Source organism: Panthera onca, chromosome D3 (assembly GCF_046562875.1).
Source record: "Panthera onca isolate mPanOnc1 chromosome D3, mPanOnc1 haplotype 2, whole genome shotgun sequence".
NCBI classification, from domain to species: Eukaryota; Metazoa; Chordata; class Mammalia; order Carnivora; family Felidae; genus Panthera; species Panthera onca.
The window spans coordinates 40,084,858-40,107,629 of NC_138350.1; the positions used below are offsets into that span (position 1 = coordinate 40,084,858).

General features: G+C 36.9%; 1 protein-coding gene across 2 annotated transcripts in view; it reads left to right on the forward strand.

The window, feature by feature from the left end:
• Positions 1-22,772, forward strand: part of MYOM1 (myomesin 1) — a 140,175-nt gene that overhangs the window by 81,005 nt on the left and 36,398 nt on the right. For both annotated transcript variants that reach the window (XM_078435390.2, XM_078435389.2), the window contains 3 exons: positions 6,419-6,545; positions 9,685-9,869; positions 12,259-12,373. In XM_078435390.2, the coding sequence (XP_078291516.1) occupies positions 6,419-6,545; positions 9,685-9,869; positions 12,259-12,373 (427 nt within the window). The remainder of the gene's footprint in view (positions 1-6,418; positions 6,546-9,684; positions 9,870-12,258; positions 12,374-22,772) is intronic.

Consider the following 22,772-nt stretch of genomic DNA (forward strand, 5'->3'; position numbering starts at 1 on the left):
CTGTGGGGGCAAGAGCAGGGCGAGGCTGGGCGAATGCTTTCCCTAACTCAGTGCCACGCTTTTTAAATCTAACACTTAAAATTTATGAAATATCACACACATACTGAACACATAAAGAATAAAACAAGAATACTTAAAATAAAATTATGTTTTTAAGATTCTTCCATGTCAGTGTGTAGCTATGACTTCATTACTGTGTTGTATTCTATCATAGGACCATCTCACAATCTACTTTTCCATTCAGTTATTGATTGATATTCGGGCATTTTTGCATTCATAGCTATATCAAACAGTGTAGCTATGAACATTTTTGTTTGTATCTGCTGGCACATACATGCACTAGTTTCTGTAGGTTATTATCTAAAAGTAGAATTGCTGGTCCAGAGAGTCTGTTTATCTTCAATTTTAGTAGATAATTCTATACTGTTTTTCTAAAGAGTATGAGAATTCCCATTGTTGCACATCCTTCTAACACTTGCTATATTCACACATTCTCAGTTTTGACAGTCAAAGTGTCAAATGAGTCTGAACATCTCTTCTTGTGTATACATATTCCACTTGAAATCTCCTTTTATAACATGCCTATTCAAAGGTTTTGCCAGTTTTCTACTAGGTTTTCTTACTGACTGGTGATGTTCTTTATATATTCTGAGTTTAAATCCTTGGTAGCTGTAGAATCTGCGTCTATCTTCTCCCATTTATTGGCTGGCATTTTCTTCTCCCTATGGTAATGACACTAGTTTTAATGTCAGATTTATTGTGGCCAGACTTAACAGCATTGGCTTTGTCATTAGTGATTGCTGTACCCCCGCACCCTTTTTTTAAGAGATGCCTTCGCTATTGAAGGTCATGGGGATATTGTATTAGATTACCTTCTCAAAGCTTTATGGTTTGCCACTTACATTAAAGTCATTACTTCACCTATAAATTTTGTGTGTGGTGTAAAGTAAAAGTCAACATTCACTTTCCCCCCATGGGTTTTCAGTTGTCCCAGCATTATCTATTGAAAATTGCAGCTATTCTGCTAGGCTATCTGTATCATGTATCAAGTTTCTTTGATGTGAGTGTCTGCTTCCATGTTCTCTATTTTGTTCCACTGGTCTGTTTGTCTACCACTGGGCGAGTACCACACTAATTTAATCATTACCACTCTATAGTAAATTTGATAACTGGTAGATCAAATTATCTTCGTTTATTTTTTTATTCCAAGGCTATTTTTAGCCCTTTGCACTTTGATATAAATTGTAGAATTAGGTTACCAAGTTCTACCAAAAAACAAGACAAGCAAAAGAAAATATAATAAGAAAAATTAAATTAAACAAAAACATTTTAAAATTCTGATTGGGATTGTATTGACTCTACAAAGAAATTGAGGAATCATTGATATCTTAAAATATATTTTTAATGTTTATTTATTTTGTGAGAGAGAGAATGAGTGCAGGAGTGGGGGAGGGGCAAAGAGAGAGACTCCCAAGCAGGCTCCCTGCTGACAGCAAGGAGCCCAAGGTAGGGCTCAACACGGGGCTCGGCTAGGGGCCTGATCTCAATCCCATGAACCATGAGATTATGACCTGAGCCGAAATCAAGAGTTGGACTAACCAACTGAGCCACCCAAGTGCTCTTGACATTTTTAAAATATTAAATCTTCTAATACATGAACATGATATTTCTCTCCATTTATTTTGGTCTTCTTTAAAGTTTCTCAATAAAGTTTTATAATTCTCCATAGAAGTCCTACACATCATGTTATTTATTTATAGGTGTTACATATTTTCAGTGTTTAAATAGTATATTTTATATCATTTTGTTATTGCTGGAATATAGAGATATACCTAATTTTTATACATTGATTTTACATGTCATTGTTATGTATAGGTTTTTTGCTAAATTGTCTCATAATTTCAAAAAGCTACCTATGAACTCTTTTTGATTTTTTATGTATCATCATATCATCTGCAAATGACAATTTACTTCTTCATTTCCAAATTTTATATTTTTTGCTTCATTTTCTTAACTTTCTGCTTAGAGTCTTTACAAAATGTTGATAGAAGTGGTGGTCTTGGTCATTCTAGACTTGATCTTTATCTTAAAAGAAAACTTTTCAACATTTCACTGTTAAATGTTATATTTACTATCAGTGTCTGATAGACATCTGTTATCAACTAAAGGAAGTTTCCTTCCGTTCCTAGTTAAGAATTAATTTAAATTATCAAATATTTTTTCTGAATCTATTGATATGGTTATACAATTTTTCTCTTGAGTTTTAATGTGGTATATTCTACTAATTGTCTAATGTTAAAACAACCTTGGGGCGCCTGGGTGGCGCAGTCGGTTAAGCGTCCGACTTCAACCAGGTCACGATCTCGCGGTCCGTGAGTTCGAGCCCCGCGTCAGGCTCTGGGCTGATGGCTCGGAGCCTGGAGCCTGTTTCCGATTCTGTGTCTCCCTCTCTCTCTGTCCCTCCCCCGTTCATGCTCTGTCTCTCTCTGTCCCAAAAATAAATAAAAAAAAAAAAAAAAAAAAAAAACAACCTTGCGTTCCTGGCATAAATCCAAACTGGACATTATGTATACTGTGTCTGTATATTACTTGATTTTTTTTTTTGCTTATTATTGTTTAGGATTTTTTGCCTCTATGTTCATGAATGAAATTACCCTGAGACTGTAATGAATTTGATATAAATACCTGACAAGGATAGTACTAGAAGTGAAAATTCCAGGAAAATCTCACTTTATTGAGATATAATTCACATATTGTAAAATTCACCCAATTAAAATGTTGCTTTATATATTTTGAAGGGATGTTATTAGATGCGTACGAAGTGACTTTCTGTATCACTAACAATATGTTTTTCCTTAAAGTCTATATTATCTGTTATTAATAGAAACTTACCAATTTTCTTTTGGTTGGTGTTTGCATGGTATATAATTTTTCATCCTTTAACTTTCTATCTATCTTTAACTTTATGCTTTGTATGTGTCTTTTAAAAATAGTATAGGGTTATGTATTTTTTCCTACCTGAGAGTCTTTGTCATTTAACTAGAGTAATGTTACTACTAGTTACTTTTTTGAAAAACCAGTTATCTTATTTTGTATTTTCTATTTGTTGTGCCTGTTTGGTTTCATTTTCTGTCCTTACTTGACTACTTTGAATAGTTTTTTCCCCATCAGTCATCCCCTTATTCCTGTACACTACCTTGAAACCTATAGATTCTGGGTTTCTGGGTTTGTTTTTGGTGGTTATTCTAGAAATTACCGTGAGCAAATTAACAGTCCAGTCTGAATTTATTCTATTGTTTTACCCTTGTCTGAGAAACATAGAGCCTCAAAATACCTTAAGCCAGTTCCCAACTTGTATGCTATTGTGTGTGTTAAGTCTTTTTTTGAATCCAAAAGTATTGTTATTATTGTTTTATCTCAATAATTATTTAGATTTATCTACATATTTTACATTTTATTTGATTTTATATCTTTGGCCTTCCATTTGAGATTACTTTCCTTTTGTCTAAATTAAATAGTTTAGAATGTTCTTTAGTGAGGGTATTCTGAAGATACATACTCTTCACGTTTATCTGAAAATAACTTTATTTTCATTCTTCAAAAAATTTTTTCTGGATAAAACATTATATAATAGTAGTTCTTTTCTTTCACACTTTAAAGGTATAATTTCACTGTCTTTTGGCTCATTGTTGCCACTGACATGTCAGCTCTTATTTTTATTTTTTTAAGATTTTTTTTAAGTAATCTGTGTACTCAATGTGGGGCTTAAACTTATAACCCCAAGTTCAAGAGACACATGCTCTACCAACTGAGCCAGCCAGGCACCTCAACATGTCAGCTTTTAGTCTGTTTGCTCATTGGAAGATTATTTGTCTTTTCTCTTAGACAGCTTTTAATATTTTCACTATCTCTTTGGTGTGCTACAGTTGAAGTAGTATGTGTCTAGGTATAGGTTTTTTAACAATGTCTCTTCCAAGGATTTTGACAGGAGGAGGATTTTTAACCTGTGGGTTGGATTTTTTCAGGAATATCTTTCTGGAAAACTCTAAGCCACTATCTCCTAAAATATTGTTGCTGCTCCCTTCTCTCCCCTCTTCTCCTGAAGCTCTAGTTAACATGCATTTGGCGTTCTCATTCTATCTTCCACGTCTATTAATTGCTCTTCTCTCTTTCCCATCTTTGTGTCTTTCTCCACTGTGGTCTGTGTAATTTCTTATAACTTTCTATTAGTTTACAAAGTTCCTCTTCTTTTCGTCTGATTTCCTGTTAATCACATCCCGTTATTTTTTTCTTATTGTATTTTCCCTTTTATAAGTCATATTTTACAAAATATTTTATAGTTTGCTCTCTCCTGCAGATATTTTAAATTTGTATTTTATACTTAAAACATAGTAACCATAGCTGTTTTTCTAATCTATGTCAGATGATTACATGAAGGCATCTTTCTCTGGAGAAAATATGTATTTGCTTCTGCAAAGTACCTGGGGATACCCCATGTTCAGTTTTTTCTTAAATCAAGTATAAGGCTTTAATTTTTTGGACAAACAAGCAATGTGAATTTACACTGTATGAAGGCAGAATGATTTCTAATTCAACTTTATCCCCAAAGAGTAAAACCCTTTGGGGTTCCAGCTTAATAGTAGAGGGTTCCCTTTTATTATCTCCTTTTTGGTTTCGCTCTAGGCTTTGATTTCTGAGTCCCTCTACTTGTCAGATAATCAAAACCAAAGGTCAAAAAAAAATTTTTATTGGCCAGTTCCCCAAAGTAAAAGCCACTTCGATGTTTCATTTATCTCTCTTTGTTCCCTATTTCCCTTTATGCTGGCCTGATAATTCTGTAACATCTTGACACTAATTTGATGCTTTTGAGAAGATTTTTAAAAGATATTTTTATCTAGTGTTTTTTAATTTTTTAGCAGGGTGATTAATCTCTACAGCCTAGTTCACCATTGCCAGAAATAGAAGTCCCATGCCACAGTATTTCACCTAAGCCTAGAATGACCAACTTTTCCAGTTTGCCTAGGACTCTCCTAGTTTCAGCACTAAACTGCCTACATCCTTAGAAACCCCATAATTCCAGGAAAATTGGACTAGTTGTTCACACTAACGGAGCCCCAGAACAGCTGGTACCTGAATAAAGTGCTTTTAGATCCAAGTTATCTACATGATAGTTTCCTCTTAATTAACAAGATTTCCCCTTCTTAAAGGGAGTGTATGTATGTGTGTGTGAATCAAAAAGGGAGTTTGTATTATTCTGTTACCAAAACATATAGCCATTGTATTCTACTTGTACCCTAAATAACTGGCAATAGACCCTCTTGCAGATGAACTTACGACTTCATGATCAAATCAGGAGTAGACTGGATCAGAGATATATATTTGTCTTGTGTAGTCTTAAATCATACAATGGGTAAACTTTGTTAATTCAGGTGTTTCCATCAATACCTCCATTTATTAAGTATTTTTAGTGCTCAGAGGATTGTTCATAGTCCATGGATTTTTTTCACACTAGTATATTCTGTCATTTCTATTTTGCAAATGTTTTCACATTCCTTATTTTATCACATATATGTACAACAACCCAATTTCTTCTGAGGGATATAGAAAATATTAGTCTCTCAGTAAGGAGCACAAAAACGACAAGATTTTAAATATTTTGATTCCTAGTTTAGAATTCTCTTAATTTTTATCTGTGCAAGCATTAATTTTCTATTGCTGCATAGCAGATTACCACAAACTTTGTGACTTGAAAAGACTCACATTTGTTATATCACAGTGTCTGCAAGTCAGGAGTCTACATATGGCTCAGCTGGGGCTTCTGCTCCCCGTCTCACAAAGTTTTAATCTAGGTGTCAGCTGGGCTCATTTGCATCTGGAGCTGAGTTCCTCTTGCAAACTGATTGAATTGCTGGCAGAATTCAGTTCCTTCAGCTCTGAGGCTGGGGCCCTCTGCTCCTACAGACTGCCCTTCTCCAAATGTGAGTGGCTAGGCATTTCTCAACCTGACATTTGCTTCTTCCAGGCCATCAGGAGAGTGTTCTCATTAAGAAAGTCCCAAACCCCATTTTAAGAGCTTTCATCTGATTAAATCAGGCCTACCCAGGATCATCTCCCTTTAGATGAACTCAAAAATAAACTAAGTAGAGACCTTGATTACATCTATAATATCCCTCCCCCTTTTCCGTATGATGGAACAACAATCATGGGACTGATATTCCAGTACCTTTGCCATATTCTCTCGGTTGGAAGCAGGTGACAGGCTTCACCCACACTCAAGGGGAGGAGATTACAAAAGGGTATGACTCATTGGGGGTCACCTCAGGGTGTATCCAGTTCAGGAGGTAAGTAAATAAAATATTGAACAACTTTAAAAAACAAACATGAATCAACATCCACTCTCTGTGATGTTGTGTTGCAGATTAGCAACTTGAAGGAAAACATGGTGTATCAGTTCCAAGTGGCAGCCATGAACATTGCTGGGTTGGGAGTGCCCTCAGCAGTAAGTGCATGCTTCAAATGTGAAGAGTGGACCATTGCTGTTCCAGGTAAACTATATTAACCGTATCTCAGCAGTGAGGCTTGGGGTTTCTTCCAAAAGAAACTACAACTTGGAACTACATTTAAGTGCTATATAAACAACTCCTAAGGGAAAAGAATTCTCTTGACCCCTTATGTTTAGTTAAAATATTTTTATAATCCTATTAAATAATAGGTACCTATATAAAATAAAGTATAATTTCTTGTGCTTGTATTCCAAATACATCCGAGAGCCCTCATAGTTATCCCTCTGCTTGGAATAGGATTAACAGAAGCACAAAATAGGAGTACCACATGATCATTGAAAAGGAATTCTGGGGGCGCCTGGGTGGCTCAGTCGGTTAAGTGGCCGACTTCGGCTCAGGTCATGATCTTGCGGTCTGTGAGTTCGAGCCCCGCGTCAGGCTCTGTGCTGACAGCTCAGAGCCTGGAGCCTGTTTCGGATTCTGTGTCTCCCTCTCTCTGACCCTCCCCCGTTCATGCTCTGTCTCTCTCTGTCGCAAAAATAAATAAACGTTAAAAAAAAAAGATTAAAAAAAAAAGAAAAGGAATTCTGATTTTTTACTTGTGCTTCTTAAAGACTGCTGAAGGCCATCCAATTCATATCCCCCAACAAAGTATCTCAGAAACTTCTTCCTGCACTCCCTAATTCTCATGCATTCTCCCACTGCACTGGAACCTTTCATTTGTCAACCTGCTCAAAATCTCTCTCTCCGGGCTCAGCCAATATGTCTCCTCTTCCTTGGTGTCTCTCTCCTCCCTTGCTGCCAGCTCTTTGTTATGTCATGTAGGTGAACTTAACATGCCTGCCTAGGACTTAAGCCATAGGCTTTCTCCACTTACCTCTCTTCACTTCTCCAGTCCTTTTGCTCTCTCTACACCTTTGTCCCAACTCTGCATCATAACAAAGGTACTGGTACCTGGCTGGAAGTAGTCTCTTTTGGAGGTTGCCATTGTGAGTAGTTGGCTGAACAGGGAAGAAAATGGAAGAAGGCAGAAACCTATGCTTTTAAAAACTCATACAGCTACAACACTGAACAAATTAAAAAATTGAATACAAACAAATGTATGAAGCCATTAGGTTTCAAACTAACAATGTTAATGTATTTGGTAGATGATTTTATTTTGCTTCCAACAGTACTAACTTCAGAGATCCAGTAAGTGCCACAGGATGACTAGATTCTCCCACTTGGCTTTAATATTCAACATATGTAATAACTGGTATAGCACCAGTATTGACCACATTAGAACACAAGGCCACACTGGAACATATTGGGTGGATCCAGCTTTGTCCTTAATGCCACCCTCTTCCTCTATTTGAAATCCTAGTGCCCTTGAAGAACCATCATTTTGCCTTCACTTAGTGAGTGTTTATCTGCATGACTTCTCTATCCAGTGTGAATAAAAAAATTACAAGAGGAACCCAAGAGAAGCTCAAGCACTCACTCAACTTCAGTAAATATAAGACGCAAACATGCTGCCTTTCCTTGTACCTCCACTAAGCTGGTTGATATTTCTTAAGCTCCTTCTGTCACCTACATGAAAGCGGATCTGTTTTTTTTAATTCTGTAATTCCTGAATAAAGTTAAAATATGAGTGACCAGAGACTATGAAATTCTGAGCAGGCCTGTGGGTAATGTTTGATTCAAAAAGATATAGTTAGCAAAAGAGGTTGCAGGGTGAGTGCTAAGTGTTTGGATGCCTCATTGGGTTCCAAGGATGACACAAGAAAATGGTTTAGGGGCGCCTGGGTGGCTCAGTCGATTGAGCGTCCAACTCCGGCTCAGGTCATGATCTCACAGTTCGTGGGTTCAAGCCCCGCATCAGGCTCTGTGCTGACCGCTTACTCAGAGCCTGGAGCCTGCTTCAGATTCTGTGTCTCCATCTCTCTCTGCCCCTCCCCCACTCATGCTTTGTCTCACTCTGTTTCTCAAAAAAAAAAAAAAAGTAAAAAAAAATTTTTTTTAAATAATAAATAAAAAATAAAAAAAAAAAGAAAATAGTTTAAAAGCCCTTTGCAAAACAGAACATGACACACTAGTATAAGGTATTGATGTTAATATTTAAATATATCACCACATTATTTAAACCTCTTACCTTGTCAGAAGGCAAGGCTGACACAGTTCTGTGACTGTTAAGCCAAGGTGCAGGACCCAACAAATATTGAGCTATCAATTGCAAACTGCCAAGGCACAGCATGGTAGAGTCTGTGTGTGTAGCTGGCTTTTTAGGGCACTGTGAGTCAGTTCAGGGGATTTTAATTGATTGATTAGGAATCACTTATTTTTTTTTTAAAGCACAGGAAAAAAGAAAATATATCATCTGCAAATATCACCAGCTAGCTGGTGGTCATGGAAAGATGTGGGAAATCACTTACTGGTTTGGACTCTCCCAAGAGTGCAAAGAGCACATGGACAGGGAGAACGTTTTTCTGTCTTCCTGAACAGGTGGATCAAGTTATTTGGCTTCTCTGAGCTTTCTGTTAATGGTCTTAAGGATGAATGAGATAAATAAATAAGTATCTAGCAGTGTTTAGCACAGATTCAGGGCTCACGGGATTGATTGTATCTGTTTTGATGAAAGTTCTTTGTAAACTGTAATGGTAGTTTGGTTTAAGTCCTAGATGGGATATATGCTTTATGGGAAAGATTTCCCTCCAGAGGGGAGCTCTTTGGTAATATATTCCTTTTTCCTATAAAAGAAATATTACTATATATATTCACATGCCATCAAATAGAGTTGCTTTCTTCCTCCTTATTTGAGATTTAGGAAAAGTTTCAGATTACCATCGAAAAATAATCTGAAATTGAATCTGCAACCACGTTAAAGTGTTCTGATGAAAGGTGAGGACCACAGGGCCTAGGACACCTTGAAGGCAAATTTTCATCCAGCCTCTGAGGGGCACCTTGAACTGGCCCCTAACCACCTACTGCTCATAAAGGGACTGAGTGGGTTGATGTAGAGCCATTGAGTAAACTTGATATGAAATGACCACAAAATACCTATTTCTAAAGGAATGGTAGATTTTACAAAAGAAAAACACTGGATTCAGCTTTAAGACTTTAAATGTGGTTCTAGATTTACATGTATTTGAATGTTTTCATATACATCATGATTTTTATGTATTGGTCTCTTTCTGTTTCTCAGGACCCCCACACAGTGTCAAGTGTAGTGAAGTCAGGAAAACCTCCCTAGTTCTGCAGTGGAGGCCTCCGATCCACTCTGGAAGGACTCCAGTCACTGGTTACTTTGTGGACTTGAAGGAGGCCAGTGCCAAAGATGACCAATGGCGAGGACTCAATGAGGCAGCTATTAAAAACACATACCTGAGGGTAAGAGTGTGCTCATATTTTGAGAACCACTTTTTTGTTTTAAAGAAGAAATGCTCCTCTAATGGTATTAACTTTAAAATTAGCAAGATAGAATACAACATTTCTGCTTTGGTCTGTTTCATTTATTGGGCTCCTGGTAAGTTTCCATTTGGCAGTGGCTGGGGTTGGGGGCAGTTTCTGATGCTTAAAGCAATTTGGTTCTATTTAACCTGAATCCCTTAGCCTACCTCTGGAAAACATCCACAAGCTCCCTTCTCCCTCTTCTTTCCTTCCTTGCCTATACTTACCTACCTCACATTTTTGTTACTTACAGTCTTAGAAAGGTGACTTTCACATTTCCACCTCTGATTTTTTTTTTCTTTTTTTTCTGAGGATAGTTTTTGCTTTGAGTGTGCTATTTTCCTAGTGTTCATGCCGGCAAGTGTTTACCTGTGGATTCCTTTGAGTCATGCTGTGTCTCACTTCACAGGCTTCCTCATGCTTGTGTCACATGAGCTCTCAGAGGCCAGTGGAATGAATTCACTCAACTCTTGACCTAATCCTCACCCTTATCTGTGCCTTTGCCTTCCAGATTCCTTTAAAGTGCTCTAACTGAACAAATTCCTAACTTCATCTACCAAAGACTGTTCTACTAAAGCCACTGAATCTCGCTTGTACCAAATAGATATCTCCAAAGAATGTTTTCCCCTATGTCACCCTTGGTACCTGGAGACCCTGAATCTATACTAGGGCTTCAGAAACTGTGGGGTGTATGATTCTAGCTCTTATTACTTAGGATGAAGGGTAGCTTCACCATAGTCATATAGAAATACCTGTTGGCAGAATAAGCCACTGCCTAGAGGTGGACCTTGGACGATATTCAGAGTATGCCTGCTCTAAAAGATCTCTACCATTGACCTGCCACTGTGGACTAAAGTCCATACCATCTGTCAGCCACTTTCAAAGGTTAAGGTATCTACTGTCCCCATAAATATATCTTCCAAGAGAGATGACCTTTAAACATGACATCTTAGCATATGCCAGTGAGTTCCCCAGCCCCTTACAAAACCTTGAGGAGGTAGGCAAGGTCACATTTCATGGGGAAGAGGAAAGGTAAAGGAAGGGCAGGAAGGTAGCATGCTGTTTGGTTCTCCAAATGAGTCAGAAGGCCAAAGGATAGTGTAAAATGCAAGTCAGACACATCCTGGATGGTGGTGGTATGTGTTTATGGCCAGGATTATCTCCACCTCCCCAGTTTGCACAGCACTGGATCCCAAGTGCTGAAGTTGGACTTGACTCAGGTGAAGCAAAACAAGGATGAGAAGCCAAGCAAAGGGGATCAAACGCCCAGAAAAAAAGGGGGGAGGGGCAGAAAGAAAAAATAATAGAGTTTAAACCTATCAAAGAATGGTTAAGTTCACTCATTTAAAAAAACAAAAAGTAGAAAGACAAATATAGGGAGAGAGAGAGAGAGAGATTGACTTGATATAAAATGAATGTGCCTCACAACCCGGGAAGTGAATGTTCTGTGAGGAAATTATCTTAGAGTTTGTCCACAGTTTCTAAAGTGAAAATAGAATTATTGACTTTTCTGATTATAAAGCTGACACAGGCTCATAATGAAAAATCCAAACAATATAGACATAAAAAACTAGAGATGTCCTGTAATCTCCATACCCATTGAGATGTAGATTCACTCTTCCAGATATTTTATATTCAGAAAATTTTCAAGTCTGAACTGGAGAAAAAAATGTACATGTTAAAAAGTTTAATCTGGGGTGTCTGAGTGGCTCAGTTACATGTCTGACTCTTGATCTCGGCTCAGGTTGTGATCTCATGGTTCCTGAGGTTAAGACCCACATTGGGCTCTGGACTGACAGTGCAGAACCTGCTTGGGATTCTCTCTCCCTTACTCTCTCTGTGCCCCTCCCCTGCTAGTGCTCACTTTTTCTCTCAAAAGTGAAATAAACACTTAAAAAATTTTTATTTAATGTTTATTTTCGAGAGAGAGAGAGACAGAGACAGAGACAGAGAACGAGCAGGGAAGGGGCAGAGAGAGAGACACAGAATCTGAAGTGGGCTCCAGGCTTCAAAGCTGACAATACAGAGCCCGACACGGGGCTCAAACCTACAAACCAGGAGACCATGACCTGAGCCAAAGTCAGACGCCCAACCAACTGAGCCATCCAGGCACCCCAATAAAATAAACATTTAAAAAAAATAAAAATTAATAAATAAAAAGTTTAACCTGAAAAAAAAAGTTTAATCTGGTCAATCTCAGTATGGATGGGAGATATAGTTCCACGAATGGGAGAACTTGGGCTACACAACTAAATTGTATTTACAGAGGAAGAGCACTTCTGTTTAAATGACACAGAACACCCATCACTTCTGTACCTGCTTCTTCCAGGTGCAAGGCCTCAAGGAGGGTGCCAGCTACGTGTTCCGTGTCCGAGCCATAAATCAGGCGGGTGTCGGCAAGCCGTCTGACCTTGCTGGGCCTGTTGTGGCAGAAACCCGTCCAGGTAGGCTTTTACTTTTTTTAAAATTAAAGTTAATCTCATCTTTGTAAGATACCAAAGTAACATTCAACCTTACCTTCTATGTTTTTCCTAATTTTTAAAATTATCAACGTATGCCAGCTGAATAGTTGATAAGTTTGGCTTTCAGACATGAGTCATTTATTGCATCAAAGGTGCTCTCAGGATAGGGGTAAGCCAGGTTTGAAATGATCCAGGGCTATTCTGGTCTACACCTATAAACAAGGAAGTTCTTGATCAAATTATGCTTCCTGGATCGACTGTTTCAAGTATACATTCCTATGACATTATTCCTTGGCCATTAAGTCCTGTAAGAGTAATTTGCCCAGTCATAGGAGAAGTTGGAACAGCCCAGTGAGCAAGCATGATTCTTAAACAAAAGCAGAATTTATATAATTGTAACTATTATGTTAAGCCAGGGGTCAGTGAATGTTTTCTGTGAAAGGTCAGATAGTAAATATTTTCAGCTCTGTGGCCATATGGTCCCTGTCACAATACTCAACTCTGCCATGGCATAAAAGCAGCCATAGATAATACATAAACTCATGTGCATGGCTGTGTTCTAATAAAATTTTATTGTGCCAGTCATGTGCATTATATATTACATGTATTATGAAATTTAAATTTTAAATAATTTTCACATGTCTTGAAATATTATCTTTTGATTTTTTTCAACTGTTTAAAAATGTAAAAACCATTCTTAGCTTGCAGACCCTACAAAAGGAGGCAATGGGACAAATTTAGCCTACAGGCCACATTTTGCTGATCCCTGGATTAAACCAACAGCAGTTTTAACTGGATGATCTATAGAGTGGAGGCGCTTTCACTTCCCAGTTTCAAGAAACACCATGATTAGACTAGAGAAGATAGTCTTTCCCTTTATTATGTAAACAAATTTTACAATGTTTACTGTGCAAATAACTTCAGATTATTACATTATTATTATTTAGTCGTTTAATCTCTATTACTTTTCAAAGTTATTATATATTTCAGTTCATAGAAGTTACATAAAAGGAAGCACTGTAATATACAGTGTAGGGAATATCGTCAATAATTTTGTATACTTTGTATATTAACAGATGGTAACTAGGCCTATTGAGGTGATCACTTCTTAAGGCATGAGAATATTGAATCACTGTGTTGTACACCTGAAATTAACATGATATTGTGCCAATAAATCAATAAATATATTTTAAAAATGAGGCACCTGGGTGACTCAGTCAGTTAAGCATCTGACTCTTGATTTCAGCTCAGGTCATAATCTCATGATTGATGAGACTGAGCCCCGTGTTGGGCTCACGTTGACAGGATGGAGCCTGCTTATGATTCTCTCTCTCCCTCTCTCTCTGCCCCTTTCCTGCTTGCACTCTCCCTCTCTCTCTCTCAAAATAAATAAACATTAAGGAAAAATTTTTTAAACATTGGAAATGAAAGAGGATAAAAAAGTATTAACCAGTTATTTTCAGATTAAAATAAAGGCTGGGTATGTAATGTAATATTTATTTTTACGACAAGGAAAGAAAGTAAACATAGAAACCTTTGATCTCACTACAAGTTACTTGAAAAGTATACCAAAAGTATACTTTTAGGAAATATCTACCCCTGTCATCCTATCACTTCATAACCTGCTTTCAACTACTCTTATAACTACCCTCTAAGACTGGGGTGTGAAAAGTGACCTTATACACAAGTGTGCAAGTTGTCTGGAGAGAGTGCCACACCTCATATAAGTACCTTTTATAAAATCCCATAAGAAAATAGGAAAATGCTAGAAACACACATAAAAGGCAACACACTAAGACACCAGGATATATATTCCTGTAGGAATCAGACTCTGCAGTTGCCCACTGTAAGGAAATAGAAAATGCCAAATGGCCAACATGCAAAAGGATCCAACTGCAGACCCTTGTAAGAACAACATTTAGGTTACCATGAAGGTGAGCTCTTAACCTAGTCATTGATAAGTTAAAAGCACCCTGGAAGCAGTGGATTCCAAATCAGATTAACTGAAGGAAGGTTAAATTGACTTTTTATTTTCACATCAATAGCCTCAGAATAGCAGCTGGCCCGGCCTGACATTAACAAAGCTATCACTATGGAAATTTTACCACCAGAGAATGATCTTCTGGTGAGTTCCTGGGTGAAGAGTTTTGTTTCACTGATTTGTAATAAAGCAACACAAGTCATTTTGGGGGCCCATTCCACTCTCAGAATATAACTACAAAGAGCAGCTGCAGACACTGATCCACTAAACAGCACCAGATTAAGCCATTCTCTGGCTCACAGCTTAGGACAAAATCCTACGATGCACAATGTCAAAGTGCTTCACCATGAAGAAGCCCCAAAACCAGGAGACACTTGGACTTGTTCATATGCAACAGACACATTCATTCTTGGAATATAGATTTCTTCAGCACCTACAATTAATCAGGTGCTGCATGGGCAGCAGGAGTAGAGGAATATGATATCATCATTGTATACTGGGCTTACAATCTAGGGGAAAACCCAGACTTTACACCATGGTGTGAGATGACAGCTATGACAGACATTCATAAAGTATTTGTCATACCTGAACAGGCTATAAACTGGGTTTCATAACTCCCTGTAAAAACTTATGTGTAGTGTAAGGTTGTCTATATTTAATAATTTTGTTAAATACCAGTATTTTATTTTTACCCAGATATTTATTTTATGTTAGAATGGATAGGGCAGGGGTGGGAAGGCATGTTATCAATTTCAAGATTTGGGATGTGAAATTTGGATTGCTATTTCAGAAGAACAGCTTCTTTTGGAATGCATTATTAAAATTTCAGATAGAAAATAAAGCTTATCATGTAACAGCAAACTCAAATACATCTAACAAGATACCTCAAGTGTAATTTGAATTTGTGTTAAAAGTTAACTTAATCCACCAGGACTGAGAGGATCACTGGTCTCCCTTTGAAGTCAATGAATATGCCAGCAGAGTAGCTCAGCCACAGCCAGAAAGTCCATTTGTGCTGCTAATGATGATCCAGAAAAATGGACTAAGTGTATCATGCTTTACCAAGAAATCTATTAAGCTAGAAAAGCCTATAAAGAAGAATACGCTGTAAAATATTGAGTGTAGATTTGTTGGTACATAAGATGGATGCACTTCTATTCTCGATATTCGATATTTTTCGAATAGTGTCTTGCTGATTGCATCAGGCCTGGGTGGAGGGGGAGGTAAGGTGAGCCTGGTTAGATGGGAGATAAGAGAGAGACCTGCCAAGGTGTGGCAGGTGATCTGGCCAGCAACAAATAACTGGTGGTACAGGCTGCAGGTATTTTTACCAGTGACTCACCAGCAGGCAGGAGAATTCAGGTGATGGGCAGGAGGACCCAAACACAAGGCAGAGTCCGAAGCAGGACCTGGGTTACCAGAAGTTAGGACTTAGTCACTAGGAGGGAGGCAGTTAGAAGAACTAGAGGGAATAATGAGCTGGGGTGGAGTTAGCCAATTCCAGTTTCTAAAACTTGCTTGGTCCTAGAACCTGGCAGGACCAAGAAAGCAAATGTAGCCTGGAGGTAGAGTTTTAAAGGATTCTGAAGCTGGAAACCAAGCTGACTGTTAGACTCAACTGGCGTAATTTAGAAATACTCACTTGTATTTGCTTATTAACTGTTCTCTTTCACCCATTAAAACAGTAGTTCTCAAATTCAGTATACATTAGAATCATGCTAGGAACTTTTTGATAATACTGACTTCATTCCAGACTCCATTGCAGACCAATTATATCAGAATCTCCAGGACTGAGTCTGGGCATATGTTCATTTTTGTTTGTTTGTTTAGGTGTTTGGGTAATTCTAGAATGAAACCAGGGTTGTAAACTGTGTTACACTGTAGGCTCCTTCAAAACAGAAACTGTGTCTTTTCTCCCTGTATTCGAGGGCCTAGTACCTGGTGTGTGATAATCATTTATTTCAAGGAAAAAAATAATGAAAGACTACTATGTTTTGGCCAGTGAGTATGACTCTGTTTTATAGCCACAGAGTATAAACTTAACGCTAGATATTTTGTAATGGAGGCCACAATGTGGACAGCAAAGTGATAGGTTAACCCCGTAGTTCTGGTCTTAAACATAGGGAGCTAAGTTATCATATGTGGCTGATTACATTAATTCATTTCTATCTGTTTCTATTCTGTCCCACTCTCCAGACACACACACACACACACACACACACACACACACACACACACACCATGGAGGACAAATAACTAAAGCTTGTAAAAGTGATCTATTAATGCTGATGTTAAAGACTAAATTATATGAAAAAATCTGCATACCAGATTATGAAATATATGGGAAAGTGAACAGTTTACTGTGATTTCATTTTAGCTTTTAAATTTTATTTTTTTAAATCATTTTTTGAAGAAGAGAGAAAAGTAGGACAGTTAATTTCCAAATCATTCATTTTAGCCCTGGGCTGTACCTTAACTCTTTCACATATTGAGTGTGGTAGCAAGCCTGAAGGGACCATTAAAATGCCATTCCACACAATCTGGTATATCCCTGTGTCCCTATGTAGGATTTCTGTAGGATTGAGGCAGCTGACTCAAGACAACTCTTCTTAAATCCTTTTTAGACCAAAGTAATCTCTCATTTTTATGGCCAAATATCTTGTGTTCTTAACCAAATTCTTCATGTTCAAAGATTCACAGGTCATTTTTGAGAAAATCTAAGTCCTGACAGATTTTGGTCTACTTTTCCAGTGCCAGCTATGGGGGAAAGTGAGATGGCCTTTCATCCAGATGAGAATATCCACAGAGAAGCCTTTAATATGACAGCAGCATATCAAATTTACTGCCTACCTGTCAAATATCTGAACCATTTTGATCATACATTAATCAACTTTAGAGAATGTGGCTCTTCAGACATTTATGAGTTCAGCCGTGAATTGACAGTAGCTCAGTACCTGACAAAAAACAATTAGGCCATGGGACATTCTAAAAAGAAAATTCGAGGATGTCATAGCTACAGCTTTCTTACTCTGACACTGCACCAGGTCCCTCTACACGGGCATTGTTAGGTGGATTAGCCTGGGGCCTATTAGAAATGCTGGCGTTACTTTTGCTCTTGTTTTTCTAGAGTATTTATAAAAAGAATCACCCATTTGAATGTCATATATCTTTTTGAAAATTGCTATGGAATTTTTTGCCCAGTGTATTTTAAGGACTTCTTTATTTAAGGAATTCCACTGCGGAACTTCCTCTTATTTTTTTTTTTTAATGTTTATTTATTTATTTTGAGAAAGAGAGCGTGTGCCTGGGTTCGGTGAGGTGAAAGAGAGGAGAGGGAGAATCCCAAGCAATCTCCAAACTATCAGCATAGAGCCCAACACCAGGTCCATCTCACCAACCATGAGATCGTGACCTGAGCCGAAATCAAGAGTCTGACACTTAACCGACTGAGCCACCCAGGTGCCCCATAAACTTCCTCTTAGATTTTAATATGTGGAAAAATTAGCCCTTCCAGATGACCGTAGTGATTTCCTTTTTCATACAAAGAGGAATATACAAGCCAACATGTCCTTCCTTTTCAGATACGAGAAACTCTGAGCTCATTTTTCAGTTGTTTTCAATTTTCCAAGATATATCTTTTTGTTTTAAACTCCTCACATTTATTCTTTGTTGTCCCATATAATTTCTTTAAATTACTTTCCCAAAACACCATTTTCTCTGTAAACCCTGAACACAGGAAAACTCTACCTTTTTTTCCAAAGGAATTTCCAATCAATCTCCTGTTATGGTACTATTGTAAAGTACTTGGCTTACTAAGTCACTCTTTAAAAATATCTTTATTCAAAGAACTATGTTAACAAATTAATTTAAACAGTAATGGAAAGCTTTGAATTTGAAAAGCATTGAAAGATTGGATAGCATCAACATTGTAATTGATGTGACAAATAAGAACAAGCTATAACTTGCTAAGCATTTTAAGACAATGAACTTATTTTCTGTTTACAAAATGTTTTTAAATTGCATTCTTTCTTTGAAGTGTTACTTTGACTAAACACAATGTCCTAATGAGAATTGTTACAGAGTTCAAGAAATAGGCTTATATAACTAGTATTTGAAATATTTGTAGTGAATTTGATTTTTCAAAAGCTTGAGATGATGATTACTTCTAGAGAGATAATTTTAGCCAGTTGACATGTTACTGATTTGTCATGGAAGAGATCAAGCTTTCAAATCTGGGTATAAAATTAAGTAGGAAACCCATTGTGATTAGAATACTTTCTTGTTGGTATTTTTATTTCACTTGTCTGTTTATCAAAATATTGGTATTATACTTAATCTTTACCAAGATAAGTTTGAATAAGGCAAACATTGCAATTCTAAACTGACATTTTTCTTTTAAATCTGTTTTTTTCAATCCAGTCCCTTGCAAATGTAATATATATGGAAAATATGGAACACAAAACCCCTGCTCTTTATACTTTAATCCTGTTGTTGATAAATGAAACATGAATATTACTTTTTGAAAAATGAGATCCAATCAAGTACAGGTCTTAGCAAGTATTTGATTTTTAAACATTAAGTGCCAAATATAGCTTTATTTTTTGTTTTTCCTTTTATCTATATAAATCAACTAATAGTACTTACTATAGCCAAAATTATGTGTGCATAAACTGAAGAATGTTCATGCCTCTTTTTCTGCCCACTATATATATAGTCTACCATGTACTTTGACATGATTAATCAAGAAAAGTCTCACAGATGAGGAAACTCTCTTAGATACTAGCTTACATTACATCTAATCCTTCTCATTTTGTCTCTCTAGGCAATTACTTAATTTCAAATTATAAATTTTAATCTAAGACTTCCAAAAAATTATCATATTTTTTTCTAAAAGTATAAATTAGTACATTTCTTATGTTAGAACCCAGCTATAACGTAATGATGTAAGACTTATAGGTTAAGGTAGAAACACATATATCACCTGGGACTTTAAAATAGCATCTTTTCTTTCACTTCATATTTTCACAAAAGACCTCCAACTACTTTATGAAAATTAGTTCTCCAGAATAAGTTAACAAGATAATTCTATAGTCTTCTCTCAGTAATTGGGACAATTGAGACAGCAACTAAGCAGGGTTTTCTTATTCTTCAAGTTGCATGAGTTTGGGATCAAATTTGGCCATTCAGACACCTGAACAATGCCACAGCACAGCCATATATTGCAGCTGGCCCAGACACCAGCCCCGCCCACAGCCCAGCTGTAGACACAGACTTGCCACAGAACATGAGTACATGCAGTCCAAAAAAGGAATGTCCCTTGAGCATCTAGCTCTGGTGGTCAGAAGGGGTTGCACTTCTGGGCTCCACATGACATCTACACAAGACCACTCCTTCAAGACCAGGAGCAGTAGCTGATTTGTCTAATACATAAAAACAAACACAGAGAGTCAGGAAAAAAAAATTAAAGAACAGAAGATTATGTTCTAAATGAAAGAATAAGACAAAACATCAGAAGAAGACATTAATGAAACGGGTAAGCATTATACCTCATACAGCGTTTAAAGTAATGGCCATAAAGAGGTTCACTGAACTCAGGTAAACAATGAGTTAACATAGTGAGAGCCTCAACAAAGACACAGAAAATATAAGGAAAATTCCAAATCAAAGTTACAAAGCTGAAGAATATAGTAACTAAACTGAAAAATACACTAGAGGGATTCAACAGCAGACTGGATGAAGCCAAATATCAGATCAATGAGCTGGAAGACAAAGCAATAGAACTCACCCAGACAGAGTAGTAAAAAGAAAAAAGAATTTAAAAATATGAAGATACCTTAAGGGATCTCTAGGACAACATCAAGAGGAATAACATTTGCAGTATTGGGGTCCCAGAAGGAGAAGAGAAAGAGAAAGGGCCAGAAAACTTATTGAAGAAATACAGATGAAAACCTGCCCAATCTGGGGAAGGAAACAGACATACAAGTTCAGGAAGCCCAGAGAGTTCCAAATAAGATGAACCCAAAGAAATTCGCACTAAGACACATTGTAATTAGAAGGCTAAAAATTAAAGAGAGAATCTTAAAAGTAGCAAGAGAAAAACAACTTATTGTGTACAAGGGAAAGCCCATAAGGCTATCAGCAAAATTTTCAGCAGAAACTTTGCAAGCCAGAAGAGAGTGACACAACATATTCAAAGTGCTGAAAGAAAAAAATTCTCAACCAAGAATTTTCTACCTGGCAATGTTATCATTCAGAATTGAAGGAGAGATTAAGAGTTTTCCAGATAAGCAAAAGCTAAAGTTCATTACACTAAACTAGTCTTACAAGAAATGTAAAAGAGACTTCTCAAAACCAAAAAGAAATGGCACTAATTAATAATAAGAAAATATATAACAAAGTAAAAATCTCACTGGAAAAGGTAAATATGTAGTAAAGATAGTGGATGCATCCATTATAAAGCAAGTATGAAGGTTAAAAGACAAAAATAGTTAAAATTAATTAAAACTACAATAATCAGTTAAGGGATGCATAAATAAAAAGATGTAAAATGTGACATCAAAAATAAAAATGTGTGGGTGAGAGAAAAATGTAAAGTTTTGGAATATGTTCAAATTTAAGTTGCTATCGCTCAAAACACACTGTTATATACATAGAAAATTATATATGCACCTCACAGTAACTACAAAGCAAAAACCTATGGTAAATACATTTGAAAAATGAGAAGAAACCTAAATATAATTCTGAAGAAAGCCATCAAACCACAAGGGAAGAGAGAAAGAGAAGAAAAAAGGAACAGAGAGGAACTAGAAAATAGCCAGAAAGCAATGCACAAAATAGCAATAAGAACATCTCTATCAATAATTACTTTAAATGTAAATGGACTACACTCTTCAATCAAAAGATAGAGTGGTGGAAGGGGCACCTGGGTGGCTCATTCAGTTGAGAATCTGTCTCTTGGTTTTGACTCAAATCACGATTCATGGTTCGTGGGTTTGAGCCTCACGTCAGGCTCCACGCTGATGGTGCAGAGCCTGCTTGGGATTCTCTCTCCCTCTCTCTCTGCCACTCCCCTGCTCATGTGCTTGCTCTCTCTCTCTCATTCTCTCCCTCTCTGTCTCAAAATAAATAAATAAACTTTAAAAAATAAAAATAAGATACAGAGTGGTGGAATGGCTAAAAAAAAATCAAGACCCATTTTAGGGCGTCTGACTGTCTCAGTCAGTTAAACATCTGATTCTTTATTTTGGCTCAGGTCCTGCTCTCACTGTCATGGGATCTAGCATTGCATCAGGCTCCACACTGGGCTGGTTGTAGATCCTGCTTAATATTCTCTCTTCCTCTCCCTCTGCCCCTCCCCTGCTTTCTCTCTCTCTCTCTCTCTCTCTCTCTCTCTCTCTCTCTCTCTCTCTCTCTCTCACACACACACACACACACACACACACAAACAAAAACACCCCAACAAGACCCATTTATGTGCTGTCTACAGATCTAAAGATACACTTCAGATTTAAAGACACACAAAGACCGATGGGAAGGGATGGGAAAAGACATTCTATGCAAATGGAAATGAAAAGAAAGCTGGAGTAGCAATACTCATACCAGAAAAAAATAGACTTTAAAACAAAGACTGTAATAATAGACAAGGGCATTTAAATATATATTCACCCATAATAGGGGCACCAAGATATATAAAGAAAATATTAACAGACCTAAAGGGAAAAATTTATAGCAATACAATAATAGTAGGGAACTTTAACACTTGTATCAATGGTTAGATCATCCAAACAAAATTCATAAGGAAACATCAGCCTTAAATGATATATTAGACTAGAGAGACTCAGTAGATATATACAGAACATTCCATCTAAAAGCAACTGAACATTCTTCTCAACTGCACATGAAACATTTTCTAGGATAGATCACATGTTAGGCCACAAAACAAGTGTCAATAAATTCAAGAGCATTGAAATCACATCGACTATTTTCTGTGACCACAATGGCTTGCAACTAGAAATCATTTATAAGAAGAAGTCTCAGAAAATTACAAAAATGTGGGGATTAAACAACATGCTACTGAACAACCACTGGGTCATCAAAATAATCAAAGCAGATATTAAAAAAAAACCTAGAGACAAGTGAAACCAGAAATTACATACCAAAACCTTGGGGATGCAGCAAAAATGGCTCTAAGAGGGAATACCTTAGCAATATAGGTCTACCTCAAGAAACAAGAAAAATCTCAAATAAACAATCTAACTTTACACCCAAAGGAGCTAGAAAAAGAACAAACAAAGCATAAAGTAAGTACAAGGAAGGGAATAGTAAAGATCAGAATGGAAATAAATGAAATAGAGACTAGGAAAAAAATACAGAAGATTAGTGAAACTTAGAGCTGGTTCT